The 18,193-nt window shown below is 42.5% G+C and overlaps 2 protein-coding genes across 2 annotated transcripts; one reads left to right on the forward strand and one right to left on the reverse strand.

Moving 5' to 3' along the window:
* Positions 1 to 286: 286 nt before the first annotated feature.
* Positions 287 to 1,321, reverse strand: LOC128708987 (RNA pseudouridylate synthase domain-containing protein 1-like). Its single transcript, XM_053803970.1, has 3 exons — positions 1,085 to 1,321; positions 774 to 1,017; positions 287 to 708 (listed from the first exon to the last, which is right to left on the reverse strand). The coding sequence occupies exons 1-3, from the start codon at positions 1,319 to 1,321 to the stop codon at positions 287 to 289; spliced, it is 903 nt and encodes a 300-aa protein (XP_053659945.1).
* Positions 1,322 to 15,154: 13,833 nt separating this feature from the next.
* LOC128719464 (vesicular glutamate transporter 3) lies at positions 15,155 to 17,656 on the forward strand. Its single transcript, XM_053813087.1, has 3 exons — positions 15,155 to 15,227; positions 16,024 to 17,345; positions 17,432 to 17,656. The coding sequence occupies exons 1-3, from the start codon at positions 15,155 to 15,157 to the stop codon at positions 17,654 to 17,656; spliced, it is 1,620 nt and encodes a 539-aa protein (XP_053669062.1).
* Positions 17,657 to 18,193: the final 537 nt, after the last annotated feature.

Below are 18,193 nucleotides of genomic sequence, written 5' to 3' on the forward strand. Positions count from 1 at the left end.
GTATGAACGAAAAATTAACGTTGCTTCTAGATTAACGATTGCACCGTAAACGTAAACGGTTCCCGAAAGCTGCCGATAGTCTTCCGGCGTATGACATATGTGCTAATTCAAACTGATTACTTTAACGCTCGACAGAAAATGGAAACCTGGTGCAATATTTGGTCTAGAGCGAATAAATTCGAGAAAAGGATCGAATATTTACATTCAACCGGCGCCGGAAATGGTCCAACCTAAACGTGAACGAACGTGACCTACAAAAGTATATTCTACATGGTTCCCACAAATGTTAAAATGAGTCAATGATGTCAAACGCGTTCGCAATGCTATTCACCTGCTCAACTACCTTCCACTTGTACTTGAGCGCCTTCTCCGTGAACGGGTCGTCCGTCTGGATGTCAAGGTTTTCGATCGTGTTCGGCAGTACGAGCCGAAACGCATGCAGAAACATCCGTGGCGGTGATGTGTCGATTTTCAGACTGTACGTGTAGTCTCCCACGATCACGTGACCGATCTGCGAGCAGTGCAGTCGCAACTGATGCCGTCGACCGGTGATTGGCCGTAAAAGCACTTTGGTAACGGGCTTTCCATTGTAGTAGCCTCTATCTAGCACCAGCACCTTCGTTATACTGCGACGCGGATTTTGGCATAGTTCATCCTCGAGGATGGTGCACATTTTTTTGCTTGTATCCTTGAACCGCACATCCTCGCCTGTAATATGTTGCAACCAATTATATAGGGGGATGGAAACAAAATTGTTTTGTAAAGTACCTTACCTATCGCTATATCAATCACTTCTTCGTCAAAATCGGTATGCCCGCGGAGTAAAGCTAGATAGTACTTTCTGGCACGTTGCTCCTCGAATACTTGACAAACCTCTTTGCATGCGTTTTTGTTCAGCGGAATGCACAGTATTCCACTGGTGGCAAAGTCCAACCGATGAGCGAAGTAGAAATCGTGTGTTAAGTTATCCTGTACGTACTCGGGGAACTGTTTCCGCATGATCGTTTGGACAGTTTTCTGAAAGAAGCAGGTGTTACACTTATCATTCCTAAACATCATTCGCATCAGCAGCCAATCAAATCACCTTTTTAGTGTCATTTGAATTGATCAGTAAATCATGTTTTTTGTTAATCACCAAAAAGTTGCCACTGGTGTACAGCACATCAACCGTTTCGTCCTTCTTCTTGTAATTGTTTCCCTCACACAGGGACAGAATAAAGTTCACGAACCGATCGCATAGGACTAGGAAAGCTTTAATGATTTTCTCCACCAAACCAGTAGAAAAGAACTGAACAATACGATCTACAATTTCATCTATCATTCTGAGATGTGTATATCACTCGTTCACGGCTCCCGATTTGCGTAGGGAATAACCAACTCAAAGCTATCGCGAACTTGGATGCTTGGCAGCTGCTTCTGGATGAAGGGAAACGTCCAATGCACCAAGGATCCTAGGCGTAGATGAGTTGGAATGAGTGAGATCGATGAGTTTGTGTCTAATGCAAGAAAGCTTCTATCTGCTCGTTATTAATTCAAGCAGCATCTCAGCGCTTGGAGCCTTGAAGGACCACATTCGAAATGTAAGCGCGATTGGCTCCTGCTGGTCGGGGATACCCAATGACACGCACTGCCGTAAATATCACGGCTCGCTTTTCAAGGAATGGTTTGCAGTTGCACCACGGTGCGATTCTGGCTGGGCAGCAGCAGCGATAGTACGAGCCTTGTTTTGTCCGGATTTTTTCTACTCCATTTGTGATTTTTTTTCGGAGTCTTATTTTTGCAACAACAGTGTAGCTGTTGTGACGGTGAGTTTGCTATCGCGTAGAATAAGATTCCCCTGGAGCTGTTCGTGACACTTTCTTTAATTTTGATACACTGAACAGATGCACGACACACTAGTGCTGCTAAAGTAGTTAGTAAATTGCAACAAATCTCCAAAATTGTTGTAAATTTCGGGACCTTGCAGCACTCCAAATCGTCTAATTGTTTTTTTTGCTTGATTTTGGTTTCTTTGCTTGACCAAGCTGTCAGGCTGCCAAGCTGTCAATTTTTTGTTGGAATCCTGCGGAAAAACGTTATTTGGGACTATTTTCTCGAACGTCGAGTTTCGTGCATCGAAGAAATCATCAACGCTCGATTATCCGGCTAAAATATGCAGGGAAGAAGGCAAGTTTTGCAATGACATTCTGGTTTGTTGTGTTTTGTTGTGTGTTCCATTTAGAGGTATTGCGGCGTTTGGTTAAATAGGAGGTTTAGCATTCCGATATTTTACTTTTATTCAAAACCCGAATATTCTCTTAAGTACTAGAACTGTTACGAAACGTATTTTTGGAATTTTAACGAAACAGCACGAAACGAAAAAATCCACAATACAAACACTTGTCTTCATTTGAATTGTGATGGTTTGTTATTGTAATTTTTAGCAGTGAAAAGTGTAGTTGTTAATGATTATAGTAAATTACTTGATCATACTCGATCACGTTTATTTTAATTTTCTTTACTATATTAAATACACAGTGCGAATGTAACTCTAATATTTCTAACTCGCCACGCTACAATTGGACAAGCCGCGTGTTTGCGTACCTAATTCGCGGGAGTTTTGCAAACACTTGTGTGCGCAAAATACATTGAGTGCAATTTTTAATGGAAAGCAATTGTGCTGAAACTGTTATTTTCTTTCCATTGACAGCACCCATTGTGCAGTGTTTGATGAGCATTAGAGAGTGTGTGCAAAGTGTACGAGCGTCGTCACGATAAGGACGTGGGTGCGTGCGCTGTTGCAAAGATGATAATGTTTGGTACCTTCAGCTCGCAAAGGGTGGGCTGAAAAAAGTGTTACACGTACAACGAAAGAGTAATCCTCAACCGATTCTAATCAATGATTTGTTTCGTTGTGTAATTGCTAGTAGCAGGAAAGTGGCGAAGTGATAACAAGAGTGTAGCGCTTACCTTGAACGCAGTTTGGTATTAAAAGGCAACTGTTCTAAAACGGCAAAGCTGGGGACGGTGACAAAGGTAGAATAAGTGTTCCACGGAGAACATAACACTTCCCGGGAAGAAGATTCTCAGAAGCATGTTTTCCGGTAGTAGTTATCGAACGTGTCTCAGCGTTCCGGTGCTGCACCTTCGAAATGGACCGATCCGGTCGAATGTTGCCGTAGTGAAACAACAGTACCGGATGCCGAAGGGCGAGATTGGTAAACTGACTGGTGCTAAGGGTGCTTCAATGTTGGCCAACAGCGGAAGTTAATGGTATGTATATGTCGCCTGGTGAGGAAGTGCCTGCCATGTGCTGACGATTGAATGATACACATTAGATTTCGTTTGTGACCTTCGGCTCACGATGTCGAACGGCCAGAAATTCGGGTCAGGGACAGTAAGCGCTAGGGAACAGATACGGGAATCGAAAAGTGTTATTTCGACAAGTACCGTACTCTTCACACATGATGCGTATTGGCAAATGTATGCTAATGTTTCGCACAATGAAACCATAGCGACCACCATGGAAGACCCTTTGGTTCTCGTTGCTATAGTGACTTGCTGTACGTAATAGATCAATTAACTTATCATTCTTTGCTATTTTATGTGATTTACGATTTACATAGTACGAAATGTGTACTATGTTTTCAATGTCTTATCATCGAACACGTAATAGGATATCGTTCTCATTTCGTTGTATGTAATCACAGGATGATGCAGCATAATTTATTGTACGTACAATTCGTTATTCGTTCACTGAGATGTGTGAGTTTGCCCACCAAGGTAATAAATATGTATTTTTGTACAGTATGTATGTTGGATTATTACAGCATCGTCTTGGGTAAAACAAACACTTAACAGATGTTATTTTAACCTTTACTCAAGATGATGAAATTCTATGATGAATTAGGATAGAACCTGTCAACGAGAAAAAATGAGTATGCGGTGTGAACGTGAGGGAATGTGTTTCTTCCTAACATTATAATTTTTCCCTTCTGTGTGGGACATAGTTTCACATACCAAAGAAAAAACTTTGAGGGCCGGCGTTACACTAGCGGCAAGGGAGTGAAGGACACTAGCAGATTCAGCCGGCAGCCGGAACGATTATCGATTTTGTCATCAGGTTTAATGTGCCGGATAATAGCCGCAACTACGAAACCTGGAACAGTTAAGGTATTTCATGTACCGCAAATGGGAATGGGAAAAATATTTGCAAAGCGAATCAAAAGTGCTGACAAAATGGTGGAAATCCGTCGCCATCTCAAATTCTTCATCGTGGCACCAAATGGTGACGCATATCTTTTGCCAGAGTTATGGGAAAATGGAACATTTGTTTGGGCCGCAGCCGATCGATTTTGGCTGTTCAAATAACAACACATCTACAGCACTTCTTTTAACGAATGCAATTTAAAGTGTTACAAAATGAAGGAAAAACCCAACATTGCACATTGCTTTCTCGGTGAGATGGTTCTACACGAGTTGCTGTTTGCATATTGCCCGACGGGGAACTACATTGTAGCTTAACTCGTTTTACTAGATTTGTGTCACTTCACTCGGGGCAATAAAAAAAACATCGTGATGTCATCTGTTGGCATGTGGGCGCAAGAGAAAAAAGGCACGCAGAAATAAACGTAAAGCTGCAAATGGATAAATTAAACATGTTTATTGGTTTTGTGCTCGTATCGGCTACTATTATGCAGAAATATTTCACCATCGTCTAAATCATTCATTGGTTTTGCGCTTGACAACTATTATCGTATCGGCTACTATTATTTAGAAATATTTCACCATTTTCTAAATCATTTGTGTATTATGACTAATTGATGCGTTCAAGAACAAAGATTATAATACCTTGCATGAGCTACTCCTGCTCTTTTGCTGCCACCACTAACTTTTCGTTCAACCTTACGAAAAGGAGCGCAAGTCATCCTGTACGATAACAACCACGCAAAGCGTGCGAGAGTACGTTTTCCAGCGAAGTGGAATCGTTTGTCAGCAATCAGGGCAAGCTATGAATGAACATTGTGATGTTGCCTAAAGAGAAAGAGCATCGCGTAGCCGGGAGAGCCTGTGGCATTGCTGCGAGACGTGGCTGTGTGTTTATACTACGGTTGCTACAACTGACTTTTAGTATTTTTCTGCTCACGTTGCGTAAAAACGTTGTGCACCGTTAGTGGACGTTCGGCTAGGGATGAGTCGATACACTCCGGCTTTGGGTGAGTAATTGTACGTTGGAAAGCTCTCACTGGTTGTCCAACGCGTCCTCCGGCGTAGAAAAGCCAGTTGTTTGTTGACATCGCGCGGGTTAGCGTCGTTACTACGTGTCCGTGTAAATAATCCGACCGGTCTTTGCATCCAGCACGGACCGGCTGTGTCTGGCAGTGGGTATAATTTGTGTTTGCGGTGATTTGGATTAGTGCTAGCGCTTGTATTTATGGGACAAAACTATGGCTGACGGCAGCAGGTTCTTATTTGTATAGGTAATCTAGTAAGCATTTAATATAACGTAAAATGCGTACTACTTCTCGTGTCTTGGGAGGGGCGTAACCGCGTTACGCTATTATGAGCAGTTGTGAAATTATCTGCCAGTGTAATGTTTGTGAAAATTAATCTTAACTGACTCTCGAATAGGATCTTGTACTTGGCAACAGCTCGTTATACAAATGTTACTGCAGTAGTTATGAAGAGCTTCAAAGTATAGGGGTAACATAGTTTAGTCGAAAGTGTAGTGATTTAACCACACGCGCGGTCTGGGTGCCAATCTCTACTGGACTAGGAATGCCATGAGTAATACAAATAACAGATATCCCCAACCATTTAGTCCAGTCTACCCAAGGCCGACCAGAAGAAGTTATTCATAAAGGCCTCACACTCATCGGCCCACCTAACACCCGGGAGGCATTCAACAAGCAAACGGAAAGTGTCATATTTAGTGTGATTTTGCCGTTCTTTATGGATGAAACATGATAGCGGCACACGATGCAAATAAGTGTGTTGTTTTGCAAACACAGAGTGGCTAAGCGAAGTGCTCATTCCATAAACCGGCGGCATGATGAGGATTGTGATGACATTGCTAACGAAAGTGTAATCGCAGGATTCGGAAAAAGTTCCTTTTCGTCTTTCTAAGTGTGATTTACTTTATATTGTAACAGTTTTATTGGAGAATTAAAAATACACCGAGAACATGTAATACGCCAAGATCAACATAGTGAGCAGCATCGCCATCAACGATCGACACATTTCCCAAAGAGAAAATCAGAGTTTTAAAATTAAATTAAACTAAATGGAAAAAATCTTTTCGTCCATAATTACTTTTTTATTCTGCCAGCTATTGCTTTCGTCTAGTACTGTTACAGCTTGCACGTGGGGTATTTTTTTTATCTTTTGTACAAGGGAACAGCAGTATCAATAACTTAATTGCCAACATTATCGACATGGTCTACCCTTGATTATATAGGAAAATACAAAATAAGGCAATTCGGAAATGGCAAAAACTTTCTAAATTGTTGTCCGTAATGAGGTACGTTGCTGAGTCTCTTGAACCGACGTCCTCATATCTCTATGTTGATGCAACACGTGTTCGCCCTAACGAGGTTTGTTTATTCACTTTTTCACTTACCGTTTGACACTAAGGACATATGCCTGTCAGGTTCCTCGATGCCAGGTTCCTCAATGCCAGGTTCATCAATGCCAGGTTCCTCAATAGAGTCATATAGTTCTCACCAGAATTAAATTTTCAACGTTACCATGATGGTTGGTTGTTTGCACTATCCATGTCTTCTAGTGTATTAGAGTCTAACAGTTGCACTAAACGTCGAAGCGCGAATCTATAAGACTACCCTGAACATGGTTAGCTGTTCAGTTGTAAAACAAAAAGAATAGTGAAAGTTTCACATCATTTGTCTTTTTTTTCGTGTACTGCACATCTTACCCTGAAAGAATCATTTCAATTAAAAGGCTCTCCGCTATTTCGGTTGCCACTAGCTAGGCTATTAACTTTCGACAAATTGGTTAACAAATGTCAGACCATTGATGTTGAGAACCGTGTCGTGTCATTGAGCATCTGACCTGACATGCTTGATAAGATTTAGCGAGTGCCGACTGCCTTAGTGCTGGACAGGATTGCAGAAAGGGAGTGTGATAACGAGAATGCGGAAGGGTAGTAAGCCTTCGAACGACACATATGAGCGTTATCAGGGCGCTGATAGATGGACTGCGAAACTGAAGGCTGAATATTCGATCGAACATGGCTCGGACATTGAAACTATGTTCAGACACACAAAGTGAAAAAAAAAAAATGGAAATGGGCGCGGGCAACGCTTCCCTTACCAATAAGTATTTGGAAGGTGCTAAAATGTGTTAAGAAGAAGAGAGACATACTACATAGAAAGCATTGGACAGTGGAATTTCACCTTAATTTTAATAAGCTGTTCTATGACTTTATATTTTTTACTTTTCTTAAATTTTGTGTAATCGAAGTTAAATTTAACCGACATGTCTCACAGTTTGAAAAACCAGTGTCTCATTAACGCATGTTGTGAAATATTGTGCCATTCATTGCAATATCACAACTGAGTATGCCCGGGATAAGGCAATTCGCAAGGAGAAAATGCCTTGTAAAATTTGATCGATTTGTATAAACTCAACACTTTGTTGATAATACGGCAAACGCCGTCATCATGGAATAAATAAATAAAAAATAAATAAATAAATTGCAATATCCCTATATCCACACTATTGCTGAGAGGAACAATTTCAACCGCAGTTTTTTGTATTGCAACAACATATTTATTTATGACAATAACTGTATAGTTTAGTGTATTTGGTAGCGCAATGAGACGCATCAACTCTTTCTTATCCAAACACCTTGAAATGATCGATAAATGATCGATAGATGTTTGTGCACGAGTGACTCCGTTCGGTGGCTACCCTCGAATGATGAATGTTCATGTCTTGGGTAAAGTCGAAGGATAACTTCTTCACCTGCTGTGCCATTCTGGGCCATGGTAAAATGTCATTTATAAATCAACGATCAAGTACTTGCATTTGAGTATTTGAGGAAGGGATATTATTTAAAGTTTGTAACTGTTGTGGTACAAGAATAACGTCTTTGCCATTTAATACTAACTTGCTAGAGTTTATTTACCTTCAAAATGTAAATAAAACACAAACGTGTTTAGATGTCAGTTTGATTTATCTGACCACGATCACGAGCAGTCTCATAAAACTGTTTTTGTTTCTAGTTTACTATAAAGAAGGCCTATAAGATGTATGGGATCTGACCGTTCTTACGAAAATGAAAAGTAAATAAATAAAGCTGCCCATAAACTCCAAAACGCCCAATTAAGTCGATAAACAGAAGATTCCCCCAACGCTGCCAATTTCCATATCAAGAAAGTCCCAGATTGCCTTGGGTTCGATTAAAAAATAAAACAAGTTTTGTTCCACGGATCGACTTCGTCAGCATTTCTTCCTGTTCGGTTGGAAAAGATGACGCAATTTCAAAGGCCAAAAGCGCAGCAAAGAGCGAGTTTCGGCTTCCCTTTGCTATTGCCATTCCGCTTTGACTGATACTGTTTTTTGAAGGTCAACTTAGTCGATCGTCCATTTGGTGCTGCATGTCGTTCATTCGCTTCCGATTCAATCGCACAACGTATCGTCCTTCACAGTGTGAAGGAGTTGCTTCCGATCGGTGTTCGATGCTAATGCTATGTAAATAGAGGGAAAAAAACGTAACGAAATCGCCAAACCGGTACCCCGAAGCAGCAGCACACGACAATGCGACAAACGAAAGTGGAACTGCCCGATTCAACCAGTCCGACGAAAGTGTAGCCGGCTTCACTGAGATCGCCTGTTGGGGCGGCAATAGTTACCAAAATCCGGTCCGATACGCATTCGGAAGAATATGGTGCAAGTCTGGTTTTATATACGGTTGAACGGTTAGTTTGTTCTGTTCGTAAACAAAACTTGGGCCAGTCTTCAAATGGGGCCAGTAGCACTTGATGAAATCAAGCCTAGAAGTGAATTCAGGCTAGTGTGCTTGTGTCAAATGATAAGTCTGTGGCGGGTGATGTGATTAGACGTAGGTGGCCGCAATGTGTCCTCCTTCGAGCTATTCTGGAGCATACGCTAAATATGCATTTGCGTGTGGGTTGTTATTAAAATGTCGCTAATGTTTGAAGTGGATAAATGATGGCTTTTTATTAGCAAAGGACACCACATTCAGGTCTTCCATTTTGATTGATTATACGGTCAGACTAGTGAACTAGATGCAAAAAGGAATACAAAAATCCAAAATAAGGAAAACAAGAATACAATTTTACTACATTTTGTATGTTTTGTATCTGTTTTATTGTTTTCATTTTAAATAGTTTGTTGCTTTCACTGAAAGTTTTAATTCGTGTGGACATAACATATGAAAAAAAGAATCACCTACTTACCATGTTCATTTACCCCCCCCCCCCTACCTACCAGGCTATGGCGCCTGGTAGACGGATACAAATGGGTTTTGGTTTTTACAACCTCCCCCATTTTGTTGGGGGAGGAACTATTTCTCGACACTGTTTCAATGATTCGCATGTGCAGACCCTATGTGCAATAAATCATCTACTGTAGCCTCCCTGAACACGGATGTTTTTTTTCCCCTGCGCGATGACGACAATTGACACCTCACTATGAATGGAACACGCTAAAATTCCGCTTTGTTTCCATATCGTTCCCTTCTAAACGACAACAATCTGCTAGATATATCACTGCTAGTTTCAGTTGTCCCAGTAACACTGAGCTTAATCAAGCTTTTTGTCTATCGCCGATTATTCAGCTATTTTATAGAGAAGTTTTTGTGGTATGATACCTGTTGACGGTAAGGTCCGGTGGTATCCTAAGCAGAGGTGTGTTTGACCTGATGTGGTAGCGTAGTAGATTCTCGACTAACCGATTACACCACATGTGCTTATTTCGGGTGCTTCACAACATTATGAATGATCGGCGCAAATTGTCTATTTATCACCTTCGAATTAGCGATGGTGATTTAAAATGAGAAGAATATATGAAAAATCCGCTTGATTGTGGTGAAAACGACTGCTTTAGCGGTTTTGGTGTACACTCTACGAGGTGATCGTAGAACTGGAGCTGTTCATCTGTCATCGTTTCCAATTTCGGAAGGTGAATCGAGCGGAAGATCCCTTAGCTTTCTTTTCTACAAATGGCGGGATGACGCTATCTTGAAGAAATGTGACGTATAGTCTGTCCGAAGTGTACACTCAACTGAAGCGCCTAGGCCCTAAGTTTCGGATTGAGGATTGAGGAGGACAAAGTACCTGTTTGTCTGAGGCTCTGGTCGTGAGTGGGCCTGCCTGGGGGGGAAGAGTATCAGTTGACAGCGACAATATGGCGGAATTAGAGGAGTTCTGAGGAGAAACTTCGAATAAAAACCTAAGTAACGAAATTCGGAGGCGAATTGTGATGGGAAATTGTGTCTACTGTGGGTTCCATACACTTCAAAGGCTCTACCAAGACACGAACCATTTATCGGACTCCTATACGTCCGATAGTGCTCTATGGTGTGGAGTCTTGCACGACACGGGCGGCGGAGGGCGTCAACGCTCTCGCCACTTTCGAGCGCGGTTGCTACGGATTATCTTGGGCGGTGATTGTGAGCTGGGCATGTGGAGAATGAACCACGAGCCAGTCTAGCTGTTTGGCTCAGCAGACACTCTGACAGTGGCCAAGGTCGGAAGGATAAGGTGGCTGGGGTAGGTGATGAAGATGCACGATTCATGCCCTACCAGAAAGGTACTCTTCAGCGATCAGTTCGCCATGAAGCGTTGAGAAGTACAACAGCGAGATCGTTGACTGGATCAAGTGGAGTTAGATCCTTCGGAGATTGGACGCAGCTGGGGGTGGAAGTGAGTAATGTTGGTGCAAGTATCCTGAAAATGAATAGATCATCTGGACATGTCCTCATGGCCTAGAAGAAGACCTAGGCGGTGTTGAACACCTTAAAATACCTCATTTATTACCTTGCTTGCATGTGGAATAGACGATGCCAATATTAGACACTCAATGGAACGAATTTTTAACCTATATTAACCTATATCACAATATTAATATGAAGAAATTCGTGTTTTATGCTGTACCCAAATTTCTTGATCAGCTTAGTTACTATTGCTTCATTATCTGATGCCTCACTCCCATCCATCCATCACTCCAGATGATACTACCTCACTGAGGAATGACTGGCAGAATATGACTAAAGGGAAAAAATTGCTTAATCGTAGATAGTTGAAAGCCTCGATTTGGTATAGCTCTATAGCTTTGACATTTTTCTTCATCGGCACAACAACCTCAAGAGGTCTAGGCCTGCCATTTCTGGCTTTCTTTGATTTTATTTACCTGTAGCCAGATAATTAGTCCAGCGTACATGGGGTTTGGTCCGGATGGGATTTTGAACTGGTCCTGTCGTGTGATGACCGGTGCCGCTACGAACACACCACCGGGCCACCTCCGATAGCCTGATATGATCGGTTATTTATCGGGCTGTGAAATCGATTTTGCTTTTACAGGAGATCTTCTTGATATCGAAGAATGACATAGTATTCAAATAATTTTAAAAGGGATTTTAATGTTAACCTAATGCAGATGACTGTAGTCCAGTGTCATTTCTGCCAATTTATAGTCAATAAATTGCCATCTGGAATTCGAGACCAGATCTGGTCTAGTGGTAGTCTAGACTACATAGTAGTACCTTTCTAACACGATTGTATTCAGTCTAAGTTAACTGTTCCAGATTACACGCTATGATGAGGAGTACGAGAATGCATGCTACAACGCGCTATTAGGTAGTTATTTCAACCATCAACTTGAATAGTTTGCTCACACAACAATGGTAGCTACTCCGATCATTAGAACTCATTTTGCTAACAAACGTAAACTGGGTTAGGATTATAGTCACTATGATCTTTTCCCGTCTGTTTGCTAACTTGTAATCGTTTTCCAATTGTTGTGATGTGGTCCCAGCGTATTGTGGTGACAGTTGGGGGCCACTGATTCCACCGTACTGCTATTACACCTTGTCAGCTATTTGTTCGGACCTGTCCTCTTACCCATTGGTCTGTAGGTAGTAGCTATTGGTGGTCCTGTTTTTGTTTGTTTTGCAACGAAAAAGCATTACCTTGCATATTGATTGTCTCGTCCAGGCGGAAGTGCCGCGTTACTGAATGCCAATTGAAGGTGTTTTAAAATGAGCCTCGTAAGCAGAGTTGTGTGTGTTTTTTTTTTGGTTTCTACAGTCGTTTCGCTTTGTGCGAATTGCAAACAACGTCGCTGTCTGTTGACAAACATTTAATTTCGATGCTCAGCGACAAGCGAGGAACGCCACCATCATCGTGGGCGAGTACCCGACACGTGCGTAACGGTCAGCTGCATAATAGTGCATATCATTGCATTTAAATTGTGCCGATCGTTGTAGTGAGACGAATACATAGGTGAGTGAGTGAAGAATGCGAAAAACAAGTGGATCATTATCATTCGGAATAGTTCTCGTGGCGTATGCCGCACGCACACTGCATTGCCCGTGAAAGGAATGGCGAGCTCAAAGCGGCTCGTGATGGAACGCATTCTAGCTGCGAACCTTTGGGTGGGTTAGTCTATTGAAAAAAGAATAATACCAAGTATTTTAGTGAAAAAAACTTCAACATCAACCACCATTCCCATCCATTGTTACGTTCGCTGGAATAACGAAAGTCTTCCCGGAATGCGGTACAGGCAGCTCAGCGGGTGGTTTGTTGGTCTTGGAATCAATCGATTTGTGATGACTTCTTAATCATTTCGCTCTTACGCGATTGAGCATTTTAATGGATTCAATTAAGAGCTCCGAAACCCTCCAGTGGAGTCACGCGACGACGGCTATGACGGCGATGGTGATAGAGAAGAGATAGCAATAATATCGGTTACTTGAGCTGTATAAAGGGTGAGACCGTTCGTGTATTGAACTTTTGCTTTTTTATGTATGTGGCTCTGACGATCGTGAGGTTATAATCATTTCTGTCAGATGGTTTGCTGGATTCATTTTCCACCACGCTCCTGAAACGCTTGTTGGTCGCACATCCTACAGCTAGTGCGATTAATTGATACCATATTAAAGTGCTGTCCACACCGCACACGTTTTCATGCTTCTAATCGCTCGCATAGCTGTCAATCTGTTGGGTTTTCGTTGTTCGTCGCAGCAATTAAATGTGTCTCGGAGGCTCACAGGTCAACACACATTGAATCGTTTCTTTTGTGTATGGATGACGCGGGTGATGGGTTTTTTGATCGATTCGGCCGAATTGGCCGTGACAGATGGTTCTCGAGCGTAGCGCTACGCTTTGGTGACATCAAGAAACGGTATTATGCGCGGTTGTGAAATCGAATCGATCCATCTCGGTAAGGCAAGACAGGCGATAGTTAGTTCCATTTTGGGATTACCCCTTATGATCCTCGTTTACTCATTAGAACGATCTATGAAAGAAGTAATTGCAAAGCTTGTATCTAATGGGGAGAGCTTTTGTTTTTAAATTGTTGAGGTTCAATTAATGTTCATTTATAGCAATACGGCCTGGCCGTTCTTCTTCAATAAAAAATGCTCATTTATTTATTTCTTCCATTTGATGGATTTGAAGGCGCTAGCTATGACTTTATGTCTAAATTTAATAAACATTATTTCACTTTGTCGAGTTTTGAGGCGGGTTTTAAACGATGATTCACAATAGAAGATTCAGTAAGATGATACATTTCGTTGAAACTCATAGACAATGGTGTTCGAAGGTCTCTAGTTCTATAGATAGTTCTATAGTCGCAGATGTGGGAGAATTGTGGAAGTGCATAGATCAAAACGTTGCAGTAAGGTTGAACAGTCAATATGTGAGTAAGCCAGCCATAAAACCTTTGCTGTTTTTATTCGCCATCTGTCGCAGATTTGTTGTGGACTAGGAAGTATGAGCCGAGACTTCCAGCTGGTCAAGGAAGCAGGCGTACAGCATTACGAGAGCAGCTGTGCTGCATAGCATCTGTCGTTAGACGTTGGTCTGTACTATAAATGGATATTCACCAAACTAGAGACGCATACTCTTATATTGCGGGAAGTGGACGCTATAGTACACGTACTCTAAGGAAAATAGTTCTAAAGACCTTGGATAGGAGGAGTGCGTATCTTAGTAATTCATTGCAACTAATCCCCGATGCCTCCGCAGTCTGGTAGGTCAAAGGTCTAGAAACGTTGTGTACAAGATCCTTGTCAAAATCGTTGATGTGGTGAATGCGCTCCCAATGTATTCCAATATTCGGTTCGTACTGCAGTTTATTACAGTTTATAACCATATCCAGCATCAGGAATCAAGAATTCTCAAGATCTGGATTGTTTAGTGTGGAATATTTCTAGAACAATTAATTCATATACTAAATGCACTGTGAGAAAGGCACTAACTAAAATCCAATATTGTTCACTGAGGTTTTACTGATTTTTGTGTTTTTTCCCCATTTTCCTTCAACAGATAAACCATCATTATTCTGCTTGCTGCGAGACTGCCTAGCTGCTAATCTTCAACTGCCCTGCAATTGGACAAGGACCAACCGTTCTGCTTCATTGGCTCATCCCACATGATCTGCTGTTAGTGTTCGCATCGATCGATCTGCCCATTGGCCTCAGTGGCCTAAGAAGTGTTCTACCGAGCGCTAGTTGCTTAGCTGCAGTAGATGATCACCCGGCCCAGGAAGCAACTGCGAATGGTGAAAACTCGCTTTATTCCCACGTGCGAACAGTAAACGAAAGAAGTGCAGTCGCTGTGTGAGAATATTTGGCCAATGGCACAAAATCGACTGTCGGCAGTCATTTGGTGTTTCAATCGCCGATTCATTCTGTTTGCTTTGAAGTAGTTAATTTTTGGGGGTTGCCCTTTTCCACAACAGTTTCTAACGGTGGTTTCTGTTTTAAGTTTATTTTCCGAAGCAAACCTCTCCTCTGGTTTTGTTTATGATTTGTTAAGCACAACACAAAACAACATTGTGTGTTCAAGCTTTTTACACGTTTGATCTATGTGTGATAGTACATATTATGCGGGTTTGTGTGGAGCCAAATTGTTTCCATCGTTTTGCTGCTTAGTTTCTTGAATTATTCGGCACGTATTTAATTGTCAAAATGGACGAGAAGGAAGTTAACTTCTTGCCGAAACCGAAAATGCCGAAGGTGGGATGCTTCCGGGCGATCTGTGGTAAGTTTGCGTACAATGTAGATGACATTATAGTTGCCTAATTGTGAAAGTGGGCCCCAACATCGTTCATACTGTGTTCGTTGTATGCGCTTTTTTTAAGTTACATGTCAATTATCATTCTCATCCTCTCATCCACCCACTCAGCGCACGAAAGCTATTGACTAGCCCATAACGGGTTTCGTTTGTTCTGAAGAGCGGGAAAAGGAAGTGTTGGGAAATATAGAAACACAGACAATCCATGAAAACCCATTTTCGCAACTGTACCGCACTGTAAAGAGTGTACGGATAAGCCAATAATAACGACGTCACTTCTCGTGAATCTCTACCGATAAAATGGAAACAGAACGTACACGTATCCGCGACAAAGGTTAGCACGGTTTCATGCCATCAAATGCAATATAATTCAATGATTTTATTAGACCTTAACAACAACACTTACTGCAGTTTGTGGCGCATGATGCGGAATTTTGAGTACACTAACATAAGACGAATACTAATCGGAACGCCCACGGGGAATATAACATTTGAAATTGGAGTATTTAAAATATTGAACGCATGTATAAGTTTGTTCAGTAGGGTTCACACATTTCACTTACTATACAGCTTTTATGATAACAATTTATTATTTTTCGCACTAACACTAGTAGTATTGTATATCACCGATTCGATATTTGTCGATCGGGTGACAAGGAATTCTGTGTGTCGGTGTGATTTGGGTTTAATTTGGTTGATTTGGTCGTATCTGGCAACTTGTTGAAGAATACATAATAATCTCATCTCTTTTCTATCCTCGCAGATCGCATTCCGGCCCGTTTGGTGCTGTACTTTCTGTCCTGGTCCGGATTTCTGGTCTCATTCGTAATGCGAAACGATATCAACTTTGCCCTGGTGGCGATGGTACAGGATCCCAGCACGAACTCCACCGCCAACGATCACTGCAATACTGGGGCGGATGCCGCAGCATCACTGAACGAGGGTGACGATTACAACTATACGCTGTCGATGGCCAATTCCACCACAACCGTGCTGCTGGATGGGCTTGCCTCCATCGATGACATCAAGTTCGACTGGGATTCGACGGTGCAGGCAGTAATCAAATCGTCCTTCTACTGGTGCTACGTACTGTCGCAAGTAGTTGGTGGGGTAGCGACCCAGTACTTTGGCACCAAGAACGTGTTCGGGTGGTCCCAATTCCTGACGGCAGCTTGCAGTTTGCTCATACCGCATGCAGCGGATTTACATTACGGTGCCGTGATACTGCTGCGATCTGTGCAAGGCTTCGCCAGTGGGCTTACCTGGCCGGCCATGTACGCCATCGTCGGCTACTGGATACCGCCGGTCGAGCGAAGTCGATTCATGAGCAGCTTTCAGGGCTTCAGTATCGGTATTGGGTTGACGTATCCGCTGTGCGGTTTCATCATTGCCCATTTTGGCTGGCGTCAGGTGTTCTACACGACCGGTACGATCGGCATGGTTTGGTGCGTGTTCTGGTATCTGCTCGCCTACAACACACCCCAGGAGCATCCGCGCATCACACCGGAGGAGCTGGAGTACATCGAGCTAAATGTGAGCGAGGACATCAAGAATGGGCAGGGAATGCGTGTACCGTGGAGACGCATATTCACCTCGATGCCGGTGTGGGCAATCGGACTAACCACATTTGGACGCATTTGGGTGCATTACACGTTCATCATGTCCGGGCCAGAGTACATGCAGAAGATCTTCTGCTTCGATATACAGCAGAACGGGCTGTTGTCCGGTGCGCCATTCCTTTGCTCCTATCTGTCATCCGTACTGTTCTGTTATATAGCGGATCTGCTGATGGATCACAAGACGCTAACACTCACCAACGTCCGCAAGCTGTTCACCGCTTTGTCACAGATCGTGCCGGGCGTGCTGGTGCTGCTGGTCGGCTACCTCGGCTACCAGATCGTAACGGTACTGATACTGTGGTTTGTCGCCGTAACCTTCATCACGGCGTCGTATGCTGGCGCAATGGCAAATATCGTCGACATTGCCCCGAACTTGGCAGGACCGGTGTTGGCATTTGCGCAAACTATCCACATGACCGCTTCCTTCCTACAGCCGCTCGTTACCGGTTTTATGGTGACTGATTCGGTAGGTCCAGTTCAGTCGTCTGGTGGTAAACATTCATTCGCAATCATTAAACACGCTCTCGCGTGATTCTTTTGGTTTATCTACAGCAAAACATTAACCAGTGGTTGCACGTGTTTGGTGTATCGTCGGTGGTAGCGATTAGTACGTACCTTATCTACCAGGTGTTTGGAACGGCGGAGATACAATCGTGGAACTATCCAGTTACCGATCCGGAAATCACGTCTTCGGATGATTCAGCCGTGATTGCCAATCAGCCAATGATAAAGGTGGAGCCAGGCCTCAAGTTTGATGACGACGACGATGACGATTGAAATGAAGGAACGGACACCACTGGTCGATACAACACTGTATTGTGTTTCGGTTTTCTTTGCACTCGTGACTACAGTTAATGTTAATGAAAGTAACTGGTAAGGTGAGTGATGGGAAGTTGAAACAAAAATTCCACTTAAAATTTAGTTAAAACAGATTCGGAGCAGTAATTATGTAGTACGCTAGAGGAGGAAAACATATGTGATTAATTCGATAAGGAAACGATGGAAAGGATAAGGAACGAAGGATAGAAGGCGATTATCAAGAGATGAATGTAAAATAAAACAGGAAATCAGGGAAAACGTAGAATGGAAAGTTTGTGTGTGTGTGTATGAGAGAGAGAGAGAGAGAGAGAGAGAGAGAGAGAGAGAGAGAGAGAGGAAGTTTGTGTCGTGTTATTGAATGGTGTGAACCATAATGTGCTACTCACAAATCTGATAAAGACTATTCGTTAAATTGATCGATTGCATAGACGAAAATTAAATACATTCACTTAAAACCCAGTTTTAACGTTCGTATGTTCCATAGAAAGTGGAAAG

The sequence above is a fragment of the Anopheles marshallii genome, chromosome 2, assembly GCF_943734725.1.
Source record: "Anopheles marshallii chromosome 2, idAnoMarsDA_429_01, whole genome shotgun sequence".
Classification (NCBI taxonomy): Eukaryota; Metazoa; Arthropoda; class Insecta; order Diptera; family Culicidae; genus Anopheles; species Anopheles marshallii.

What these genes read in the sequence shown, in the direction of transcription:
- LOC128708987 (XM_053803970.1), bottom strand. Translation starts at nt 1,321, where the DNA reads ATGATAGATGAAATTGTAGATCGTATTGTTCAGTTCTTTTCTACTGGT. An exon ending in ATTCAAATGACACTAAAAAG is followed by an intron (nt 1,018 to 1,084) that starts GTGATTTGATTG and finishes TGCTTCTTTCAG; the next exon opens with AAAACTGTCCAAACGATCAT. An exon ending in AGTGATTGATATAGCGATAG is followed by an intron (nt 709 to 773) that starts GTAAGGTACTTT and finishes AACATATTACAG; the next exon opens with GCGAGGATGTGCGGTTCAAG.
- LOC128719464 (XM_053813087.1), top strand. Translation starts at nt 15,155, where the DNA reads ATGGACGAGAAGGAAGTTAACTTCTTGCCGAAACCGAAAATGCCGAAG. An exon ending in ATGCTTCCGGGCGATCTGTG is followed by an intron (nt 15,228 to 16,023) that starts GTAAGTTTGCGT and finishes CTATCCTCGCAG; the next exon opens with ATCGCATTCCGGCCCGTTTG. An exon ending in GTTTTATGGTGACTGATTCG is followed by an intron (nt 17,346 to 17,431) that starts GTAGGTCCAGTT and finishes GTTTATCTACAG; the next exon opens with CAAAACATTAACCAGTGGTT.